This window comes from Podarcis raffonei, chromosome 8 (genome assembly GCF_027172205.1).
Source record: "Podarcis raffonei isolate rPodRaf1 chromosome 8, rPodRaf1.pri, whole genome shotgun sequence".
Lineage (NCBI taxonomy): Eukaryota > Metazoa > Chordata > Lepidosauria > Squamata > Lacertidae > Podarcis > Podarcis raffonei.
Window position 1 is genome coordinate 177,773 of NC_070609.1, and position 11,081 is coordinate 188,853.

Consider the following 11,081-nt stretch of genomic DNA (forward strand, 5'->3'; position numbering starts at 1 on the left):
TCCATGTTGGGATACTGCCAGGGAGATAAAGTCCATCTGAGCCCCCAAGCTCAGCGCCGGACGATCCATCGACCTCCCGTAGTCACGCAGTATCAGCAATTTGGCGACATGAAGCCTCAGGCTTGTGCACACTCTATCAGCAGAATTCACACAGCAAAAGTTGCACAGCAGGACAGCATATTTGCAGTTTATTCAGCGTAGGTCAGAACAAAAGAAGACATGACCGTCTGCTCCGACTGCTCAGGCAAACAGCCGAAAACGAAAGGAACAGACAACAGAAACAGCCTGTGAGACAGGAAATGCGCAGGCTGTGACACAAACATCCTGCTCCCTTTTAAGGTGGAACGGAAATATCCTAACACTCCACACCCGCCCGCCCCCTGTCCCCCAGAAACAGTACTTCTGTCTTGTCAGGATTCAACCTCAATCTGTTAGCCGCCATTCATCCTCCAACCGCCTCCAGGCACTCACACAGGACCTTCACCACCTTCGCTGGTTCTGATTTGAAAGAGAGGTAGAGCTGGGTATCATCCGCATACTGATGAACACCCAGCCCAAACCCCCTGATGATCTCTCCCAGCGGCTTCATGTACCGTATTTTTTGCACCATAACACTCACTTTTTTCCTCCTAAAAAGTAAGGGGAAATGTCTGTGCGTGTTATGGAGGGAATGCCTACGGGTGGCATGCCTACGGGATGCAGCCCTCCTGAATCTCCCGGGGGGCACCCTTCTGACACTCTTCCTGGTCACCCGCAGGAAGGCGACGTTGGCAGACATCGTGGAGCAGCTGCAGGAGAAGGAGTCCACGGGCCCAGCGGCCACGCCAGCAGCGGCCACGGTGAGTCCGTCCCCCCTTCACCCAGCCCCTGGGTATGCCACCCCTGGGTTCCTGGGTTCACATCACATCTGCGGGAGCCTGGGTGACAAGACCTTCCTTGGGAGTCCGCCATCTTGGCCCCGAAGATGTCAAAGCATCTCTCTCTCTCTCTCTTCCCCCACAGCCTCGCGAGAGGGAGTCTCCGGCCCGCTTGCCCAACGGGCTGGACATGCTGCCTGACCGGACGCCCCGCCCCGACCGCCCCCGCGCCCGAGACCGCCCCAAGCCGCGCCGGAGGCCCCGGCCCAAGGACCCCAACGCTCCGCCAGGGGAGGCGCGCCGGTCCCGCTCGGCCCCCGCCCAGACCAGCGCCCCGCCCCCGCCGCCCCCCACCCACACCGTCCAGCAGGAGGGCTACCTGCTCCGCAAGCTGGAGCTGGAGGGGCCCAACAAGAAGGCCTCCAACAGGTGAGTCGCGGGGGGGGGACGCTCCTGCCAGCACCCTCCCTGCCCACCCGCCCACAGGACTGGCAAAGGAAAGGGGTGGGGCGGGTCCGCGTCCCCCTGCTGAAAAGGGCCAGTCCCGAGGGCCCTGAGGAGGGCAAAGCAAGTGGGCACAGCTGGGCTGGGGGGGGCAGACGTGGCCCCAGTTCCAGGAGCTTCTGCTTGGCTTCCGTGGGCTTTGGTGGGTGGATTTCTGCCTTCAATGGGTGAAGAATGCTGCAGCCAGGGTGCTGGCAGGAACATCATCATCATCATCATCATCATCATCATTATTATTATTGTGGTACCTTGGTTCTCAAACTTAATCTGTTCCAGATGTCCATTCCGAAACCAAAGCATTCCGAAACCGGGACACGCTTTCCCATAGAAAGTCATGCAAAACGGATTAATCCGTTCCAGGCTTTTAAAAACAACCCCTAAAACAGCAAATGAACATGAATTTTACTGTCTAACAAGATCATTGATCCATAAAATGAAAGCAAAAATCAATGTACTGTACTATAAAATAAATAAGACAGTATTGTAGATGATAAAAATTAACATGAATTTATTTTTCTTACCTGCGCTGATGATAGTCATTGTTTGGGTGGGGGGCTTTTATCCATTTCCACAGTCATGCAAAACATCAATCAATCAATCAGTAGCTGAACTGGGTTCCACACAGTCACAAAAACAAATTAACCAGAAAAGCCTCAAGAACAAAAATGCAAAATAAAGAGCAAAAAGCAAAAGTGCCCAACTTAATCTGTTCTGGATGTCCATTTGACTTCCAAAATGTTCGGCAACCAAGGCACAGCTTCTGATTGGTGCAGGCGCCCAGGAAAGAATAGCCGACAGCTGCATTGGATGTTCGGCTTCTGAAATCATTCAAAAACCAGAACACTTGCTTCAGGGTTTTCGGCATTTGAGAACCAGGGTGTTTGAGAACCAAGGGGCCACTGTATTATTATAATATTTATTCATTTAAAGACTTTAGCAATTGCCTGGCCTCTTAGCCAATGATCACCCAAAAGCATCACACAAGCATCACAGAAAGAGGTGGTCTGCAATAGGAATTTGAGGGGCTCCAACCCTGGGACCTTCTGCATGCCAAGCAGGTGTTCCCCCCGAACATCTTCTCCCCACTTGTGTTTGGTGGGGGGCTCCTGGGTGGTGCTGACCCCGGCCGGCTTTCTCTCTCTCTCTCTCTCTGGCAGGTCCTGGATCAACCTCTTCTGCGTCCTCAATAAGGGGGAGCTGGGCTTCTACAAGGACTCCAAGGGGCGGGAGTCGGGCAGCACCCACGCCAACGAGCCCCTCCTCAGCCTCCTCAACGCCACCAGCGAGGTGGCCAGCGCCTACAAGAAGAAGAAAAACGTCCTGAGGATCAAGTGAGCCTCCTTCCTGGGATATGGGGGGGGGGCAGAGCCATCTTTCCCATAGGGCTTAGGGGTGCATCGCGCCAGGGCGCCGGCCTCTCAGGGGGCCCCAGCAAGTGGGGGAGCTGCGCGGCATTGGCGGCTGCCTCCCCTTTCCCTGCACGCCCACCAGCTGTGCCCCGCCAACCATAAGGCTGGTGGGCGTGCAACTTCACTCCCAAACCTCTGTGGGGATCGCTCTCCTGCAGCGGCATGGGGGAGAGTTGCGCCCCCCGGATGGCTGGCAGTGCACAGCTACGGCCACCCCAACACTATCTGTGGTAATTTGGGGGCGCCCATCTGCTAAAGACAGCCCTGGGTGGGGGCTCTGCTCCTTCCCTCCAAAGAGGGCGCCCAAGGAGTGGGCAAGGAGCTGGAGACCAAGGGAGCCCCTCCTGGCTGTGCCCAGGGGCAGGGCACAGATGGTGCCCCTCCTGGGAACCAAGGTGCGGAATGAAGGCGAGGGGTACAGGCTCTCCCCAGGCCAGCAAGGAGGTCAGAAGGCAGCAGTACATTGCATGGGAAGTTGGGAGAGACTTTGGAAGGAAGACATTAGATTAACATCATGTTATGATTTAAAAGAAAATTGCATGAAAATGCTTTACAGGTGGCATTTAATGCCTCTTAAGCTACCCAACTTAACGCGCATGGAGCTGTGGTGTAGACCACTGAGCCTAGGGCTTGCCGATCAGAAAGTCAGAAGGTCGGCGGTTCGAATCCCTGCGACGGGGTGAGCTCCCATTGCTCGGTCCCTGCTCCTGCCAACCTAGCAGTTCGAAAGCATGTCAAAGTGCAAGTAGATAAATAGGTACAGCTCTAGTGGGAAGGTAAACGGCGTTTCCGTGCGCTGCTCTGGTTCACCAGAAGCAGCTTAGTCATGCTGGCCACATGACCCGGAAAAACTGTCTGCAGACAAACGCCGGCTCCCTTGGCCAGTAAAGATAAGCACCGCAATCCCAGAATCGTTCACGACTGAACTTAACTGTCAGGGGTCCTTTACCTTTTTTTAAGCTAGCCAAAATATTCAGATCTAGGACAAACACTTCTTGGAAATGCAGGGAGGCTGAAGGCACATGGATCCACATGTGGTGGAACAGTGAAAAGATCAGACAATTTTGGGAAATGATTTATAACGAGCTGAAGAAAATGTGCAAATGCTCCTTCCTTAAGAAACCTGAAGCCCCCTGCTAGGAATTATGGGTAATGAAATCCCCAAAAAGTTCAGGAGAGTCTTATGTATGTTACAGTGGCAGCCAGAATTCTAATCGAAAAAACTGGAAGGGAGAGGATATTCCATCTAAATCAGACTGGCAAAATAAAATAAGAGAGTACGCTGAACTGGCAAGATTATCAGCAAGGTTACAAGACGTTGCTGATGAAAAATTTATCAGAGAGTGGGATATCTATACTGAGTCTATATAAAAGAACATTGTCAAAAGATCAATCTATTGGCAGGTCTTGATTGAGCTTTGGTGTGTAAATAGGATAATTTTGTAAAATAAAATCTATAGTAAGTTAAATAACATGTAGAAAGCAAAGTTTAAGTGCATATTTAAGGAATTTAATTTGGGAACGCAAGGGGAAGATCGGAGGTCTTGTCAAATTTAATCACAGATGGATGTACAAAGCAAGTATTAGTTAAAGAATGAATAATTATTTTTTATTTCTCATTTTGCCTATAACATCTATTGTACATTTCTATTATAAAGTTTTCAACCAGTAAAGCATCCAAAAAGGGGGGCAGCAGTACCAAAGACACGGGCCCATCGAGCCCAACATCCTGTTCTCAGTGATCAAATGACCCAAAGAACCTAGGAGTCAAGATAGACTACCTCTGGACCTGGAGGTTCCATAAGAATTTAAGGAAAGCCTGGTTGCAGGATTAGGCCATTGGCCCATGTAGTCCGGCATCCTGTTCTCACAGGGGCCAACCAGAGGCCCATCATGGGAAGCCTGCAAACAGGATCCAGGCACGACTGCACTCTTCCCTCTTGTGGTTCCCAGCAACGGAGATTCAGCGCACAGCCATTGTGCCCAGGAGCCATTGACAGCCCTCTCCTCCTCCTCCTTCCTAAATTTGCCTCATCCTCTTTTACAGCCATCTAGGCTGCTGGCCACTGCTGTCTCTTGTGGCAAGGAGTTCCATAGTTGCCCCTGAATGGCAGTGCAGCGCAGGAGGGCCACTGGCCGGATCCAGCCCAAGGCTGTTCCTCTGTTCTGGACTAACCGCTGCTTCTCCTCTCTTCCAGGACTAGCGAAGGTGGGGAGTTCCTCCTGCAGGCCAAGGACGAGGTGAGCTCTCTGTTCTCTCTCAGAAGGGTGTTTTTAAATTTATTTGTTTTTCCAAAAAAAGTTCATACAAAATCCTGGATCTGGCAGCAATATACGTATCCCATATATGATTATTTGTCTGTGGGCAAACTCTGGCTCCCTCGGCCTGAAAGCAGAGATGAGCGCTGCACCCCAAAATGGAATTCGACTGGACTTAACTGTCCAGGGGTCCCAGAGCAGAGACAGAACAAGGCAGGGTTATGAAACAGGGACCCTGTGATACCAGGGCAATGTAATTAACTGATTCAAATACCCTTAGTCACTGTATCAATCCTATTCATTCATGGGCCAAGGGGGTCCCAGGCCATGTTCCTCCTGGCTTACAAATGAAATAAGGTCAGATCTCATCTGTTTATCTGAATCTTGGCAGACTTTCTGGTCCTTGGCATGTTCTTGGCATTTCATGATTCTTCTTCTTTGAACCTGGTGTTGTGTAGCTCCTGGCATTGTTTGAGACTAGTGTTTTATAGCCAGTTTTACGCCTCCTTGCATGTACCATTCATATCATATTGTTTTTGCCAGAACGTGCTCATTCCATTAGCTCTTTGATCAACACAGTTCATTAATAGTTCCTCAACAGCATCCATTTTGTGGTGTTCTTCAACCATTTTAGGCCGATACAAACCATTCCAATCCAAAAAATCAAGACGCAGGTGGCACTGTGGGTTAAACGACAGAGCTAGGGCTTGCCAGTCAGAAGGTCAGCGGTTCGAATCCCCGCACCGGAGTGAGCTCCCATTGCTTGGTCCCTGCTTCTGCCAACCTAGCAGTTTGAAAGCACGTCAAAGTGCAAGTAGATAAATAGGTACCGCTCCGGCGGGAAGGTAAACTGTGTTTCTGTGCGCTGCTCTGGTTCGCCAGAAGCGGCTTAGTCATGCTGGCCACATGACCCGGAAGCTGTACGCCGGCTCCCTCGGCCAATAAAGCAAGATGAGTGCCACAATCCTAGAGTCGTCCGCGACTGGACCCAACGATCAGGGGTCCCTTTACCTTTAATCCAAAATAAGGTAGCAAACCGGGATACAGTGATATCTTGGGTTACAGCTGCTTCAGGTTGCATTTTTTCAGGTTACAGACCACCAAAACGCAGAAGTACCAGAACGGGTTACTTCTGGGTTTTGGCGGTCGCGCTTGCGCAGAAGCGCTAAATCGCACTATGCGCAGAAGTACTGAATCGCAACCCACACGTGCGCAGACGCACAGGCGCAGGTTGCAAACGCTGCGGGTTGCTAACATGCATCCCACACGGATCATGTTCGCAACCCGAGCATCCACTGTGTATCTGATCCCAGAAGGTTTTTACTTTACTGCAAGTCCACCACATATGATAGAAATTTCCCTCTTTTTCTTTACATTTCCAACATTCCTTATTTTTCACCTTATACATTTTAGCAAGTTTTGCTGGCCTTAACTCTCTTCCTTCCTTCCTTCCTTCCTTCCTTCCTTCCTTCCTTCCTTCAGGAGGAGCTGAAGACCTGGCTAGAGGCCCTCACTGCCTCCATCGCGGAGCACGCCGAGATCGCCCGCTGGAGCCAGGCCTTGCTGACCACCTCCTCCACCGACGAGGGCAACCCCAAACATCGGGACGCTGACCGCAGGGCCAGTACCTCGGGCCGCAAGAAATGAGGCTGCCCCTCTGGCCGCAGGGCCCTCAGGCTGCTGTGAGGAACCCCCGGAGACGGAGGCGCCGCCGGACACTCTGGGCCCATGGTCCCCGTGGCCCTCGGCCTACGCGAGGAGGAGAGCTTCCTGGGGCAGACTCTGGGGGTCTTTGGGGAGGGCCACGGCCAGGCGCCAAGGCACTCCAGGGGCCCCGAGGTGGGGGGGTGCCTGATCCCTCTGTATCTGCTGAACCAGCCAAGACTGTAGAGACAGTGAATTGCTGGGGGGTGAGGCTCCACCAGCGCAGAGGGGGGGAGCTGGTGCCCCAGAGGGTCCCCAGAGCCTGCCACCCTTGCTCCTGCCAAGAGGCACCCAAGTGACCCTGGCGGATGCGCGGGGCCCAGGAGGCTGCTCTGCTTTCCCATGGCTGGTGCCCAGGAACAAACAGCGCCCCCGTCAACCACGGAGTCACATCTTCTGCTTTTGTCCAATCTGTGTCCAGGGAACCCCCCTTTTCATATTCTCCCCCCGCTCCCCGCTCCAAAATGTCCTCCAAATGGGACCCGTGCCAGGCAGAAGCAGAGGCAGGCCAGGTGAGGGCCACGCGCCATGGTAGTGGAGGGGGTTTGCAGGGCCACCCCCCTTTGCTGCCACCAGGGGAAAGAGGCAGCTCGCCCCCCCCATCCCTCCCCAGGAGCTCAAAGTGACTGCTTGACAACGGCCCTCAAGGGAGGTGTGTCGAAGGTGGCGACTGGCTGTTTCTGCTTTCTCTGCAAGAATTTCTCCTTCCAGTTTCTTGTCTTCCGATCAGCAACAAAACTTGCTCTAGTGGGGGCAGTTTTTTGTGAGAGTTGGGGGGGCGGTTGCGGGGGCATCGCTCCAGACCCCCCCGGCCTGCGTCCGCCTCGCCGCCTGCTTTGTCAGCAATCAGACTCCTAGGAACTGCATTCGACGCATTACTCAAGTCCAGAGATGACCCCACGCCGCTCCCCTGCCCCCCACCCGGAAAAACGTCTCGTCTGGGGTGCTGTGTGTGTGTGTCGGCCCCTGGCCACTTTCCCATCTGTGTCTGGCTCTGCTCCCATCTCCCTCGCAAAGCCATCTGCCCCTTAGTTGCCTTTGCGCCTCTCTCTCTGCGCGCCCTTTCGATGCCCTCCGGACAGAAACCTCCTCTGCGTCCCTCGAGAGGCGGAGAGTGGAGGGGCCAAGGGGGGGAGGCTGCCTGCTCCCCCCTTTTCCAAAGCTGCCTGGGGCTCTGTTGCTCCTGCTGCCTCATCTTTGGGGCTCGGGGGGGGCATCCGAGACAGAACAGGCTCCAGCTTCCAAGGAGGAGCCCACAAAGGAGGCGCAAACGGCGCCCGGACTTCGGAGCACAAACTCACATCAGCAGCACAAGGGGGGGAAGCCCGCGGGCACCGCTTTGGCACTGCTCTTAACAAGCCATATCCCTTGCCATCATGACTTCTGCTATTGGGGAGGGGCACCTCGGGGAGGGGGCTCACCCGTCACGCACGGAGGTGTGCTTTTATGCAATAAACAGCAGAGTCAGGAACTGCACCTGGAGACGGCCCCAGGAGGTGCGGGGGGGGGGGCTTGGAGAGCTGGTCCCCAGCCAGAGCGGAGGCCCCAAGAGGCCTCCATCAGGCAGCCTCTGCCCCAGAACAGCACATCCGCTTTGCCTGCGCCCTCGGAGAGTAGAGACCGTCTCGGATCCTTTATCTTGCGATTCCTGCCTTGCCAGGGGTTGGACCAGATGACCCCTGGGTTCCCTATGATGAGGTCAGCCTGAGAGGGAAGGGAGGTTTCTGTGGGTCTTTACTCTGCAGAGGCTGGACCGGTCCTGGCGAGGGTTTTTCAAGCTGGATGTTTCACCCCGACCCTTCTTTGTCCCCTTGAAGACTTGATTTCAAGTCCGCCTGCCTGGCTTCCAGCTCTTCTTCCCATTCAGTGCAGAGAGGAAACGGAAAGGCAACATCTGTCCTGGAAGCCAGCTGTGCAGCTCGGGGGGGCAGGTTAGGGTCAGCAGCTCCTATCCTTTCCGCCTGGGAGCTCAGGGAGATGCTGAAGTCGTACCCCTGGTCCAGCTAGCTCCATCCGTATTTTGGATACCGACCGTGGCTCTCTTGAGATTTCAGACAGGCTCTCTGTATCCACAGCAGGTGCTTGACCACTGACCTGTGGCCTTCCTGCCCAGTGTGTCCCATTCCCAGGACGGCCAGCGACTCCCTTAAGCCCCCCTCCCAGTGTGAAACGCCTTCCTACAAGTCAATACCCGCCTCCATTTCCAGCCCGAGCTTTGAGACCAGGTGGAGAAAGGGGATGCTCTTGCCAGCCCCAGGGCCAAGATTGGGGGCTGTGCTTTGTACATTCTTCAGGGGGTTGGAGACCCTTTGGGTCCCTCCCAGCTCTATGATTCTATCCTGAGCTGCAATGATTGGTGACCTTGAAGATTTGAAAACCCAAACTTTAAAACGTGACCCTTGTCCAGAGGAAGACAGTCTCAAGTGCAGCTGGCACCGGTCCCCAAACATCTCTCAGCCACAGAGATGCTCCCTGCCCACGTCCAGCCGCATGCTTGATCCGTCCGGGGCCGGCGTGCTCAGAGCCAAGGCCTGGTGGAGCTCAGATTAATCGTCATGCCTGTGAACAGACCGTTCTGGGGCAGCTTTTCCCAATCTCGTAACATTTCCAGCCTGAGATGGGCCCGATCCGGCCTCCCTCGCCCCGGGTGTGTCTCCACGGTGCTTCTCCTGGAGCTGGTGCACTTTTATCTGTTGACGCTTCCGCAACCCCCTCGGCCTCCCCTAACCGTTCAGAAGCCTGTAAGATATTGTAATTGCTTTAAATAAGTTTTTTTTTCTTTGTCTTGTATAGAAAAAGAACCACCAAAAAACTGGAGCATTTGGGGTTTTGCATTCTCTCATTTTGTTTGGCTGTAAATCTTTCTGAAGAACTGTGTTTTTCAAACAGAGACCAATTTGTAAAAGAGCTTAGATCTTGGTTGCATGAGATCCAGCGATCAACTTGCTTGCTGCCTCGTCGTGTGGGTCCCCACCACGTCCAGTCTCGAGAAGCCACGAATCCCCCACGCACCACGATGGGTCTTCTTCCAACGTGGCTGCAGGTGTCTGCTGCTCAGACTTCTCCACCCATGTTCAGTTGCACAGAGATTAGTAGCTCTCTTTCTGCTCCCGGGCAGATCCTGGTCATTCCACGGCCTTGACCAATGGGGGAAGCATGAGCTGTGCCACCTTGGTGTCCAATAAAGGGGAACGGAGTGGTCCTAGACCTTGGCTGCAACCAAATCTGTCTTTTGGGGTCCCATTTCTTTGCCAGGCTTCCATGGCAATGTGCTAGCGGAGGCAGAACAGGCCATCTGTGGCAATGTGCTAGCGGAGGCAGAACAGGCCCTCTGTGGTTGGGACCAGTGGCCCTCTGTGGTTGGGACTATATAACGCCCATTGGCTAGGCTCCCTGAAGTGGATTAAGGTTGTAGTCCAGCCCCCACCATGTGGGAATGTTCAGGGAGGCAGGAGAGGATACATTGTTTATTAATATCCTTCCTAACTTGTGCTAGCAAGTTCCTTAACTTAGCAGAGTTTCACATTCCCCTTTTAAAAGCAGAGTGGGTAGCTGGTTGCAGGCTTGTGTAAGCCTCTCATCATTAGGTTCCTGGTAAGTCCCCTTATATCCCTCTTAAAAGAATAAACACACCACAATCTTGTTTAAAGTCAATAAAAGACATTTACTCACATCATCAGTTCACAGTTGGATCCCTGAAGGCAGACTTAGTTACAAAGGATATACATGTGGATCTATCCCATATAGGGATAATCCCAGTGTCCTCTGTTGGCTAGAGCATATCTAGCTAAAAGCTGTTCCAACGATGGAGGAAGTCAAAGAGAGTGGCAGCATGCCTTTGTCCTTTTGTTACCTGGACAGGTAAGGTCACGCCCACCTCTAGTCACATGCAAGAGGAAGGATGCTCCAGGCCAGGAGGAAACAGGAAGTTTTCAACTGGCTGGATCAAACATCCCCTCGCATGTCCACTCTAGGAAAACAAGGAATGTTGTACTTGACTGCTACTTACATATCACATCCCACACTCTGTGCTAGACTCGATCCCTTGCTATTGCTCTGCATTTTCTGGGTGCCCCTCTCCACTATGTTGCCAGGCCTCTTTCCTGCTAGGTCCTTTAAAAGAGGATTGGACAAATTCATGGAGGCAGGAATGCTTCTAAATGCCAATTGCTGGAAACCAGGGGAGGGGAGAAGGTTCTGGTGTCTGGGTCGTGCTTGTGGGTTTCCCATTCTGGACATGTGCTTGGCCATGGGGAGGACAGGATGTTGGCCACATGGGCCATTGGCCTGATCCAGCAGGTTCTGCTTACATTCTTGACATAGGAATCTGCCTTTTACCAAGTCTGAC

At 53.4% G+C, this 11,081-nt stretch overlaps 1 protein-coding gene across 6 annotated transcripts in view; it reads left to right on the forward strand.

The window, feature by feature from the left end:
• SPTBN4 (spectrin beta, non-erythrocytic 4) overlaps positions 1 to 7,199 on the forward strand; it is a 92,929-nt gene extending 85,730 nt beyond the window's left edge. For all 6 annotated transcript variants that reach the window (XM_053397593.1, XM_053397591.1, XM_053397592.1 and 3 more), the window contains 5 exons: positions 758 to 839; positions 1,003 to 1,286; positions 2,519 to 2,692; positions 4,969 to 5,011; positions 6,512 to 7,199. In XM_053397593.1, coding sequence (XP_053253568.1) covers positions 758 to 839; positions 1,003 to 1,286; positions 2,519 to 2,692; positions 4,969 to 5,011; positions 6,512 to 6,676 — 748 coding nt within the window. In that variant the 3' untranslated portion in view covers positions 6,677 to 7,199. The remainder of the gene's footprint in view (positions 1 to 757; positions 840 to 1,002; positions 1,287 to 2,518; positions 2,693 to 4,968; positions 5,012 to 6,511) is intronic.
• Positions 7,200 to 11,081: the final 3,882 nt, after the last annotated feature.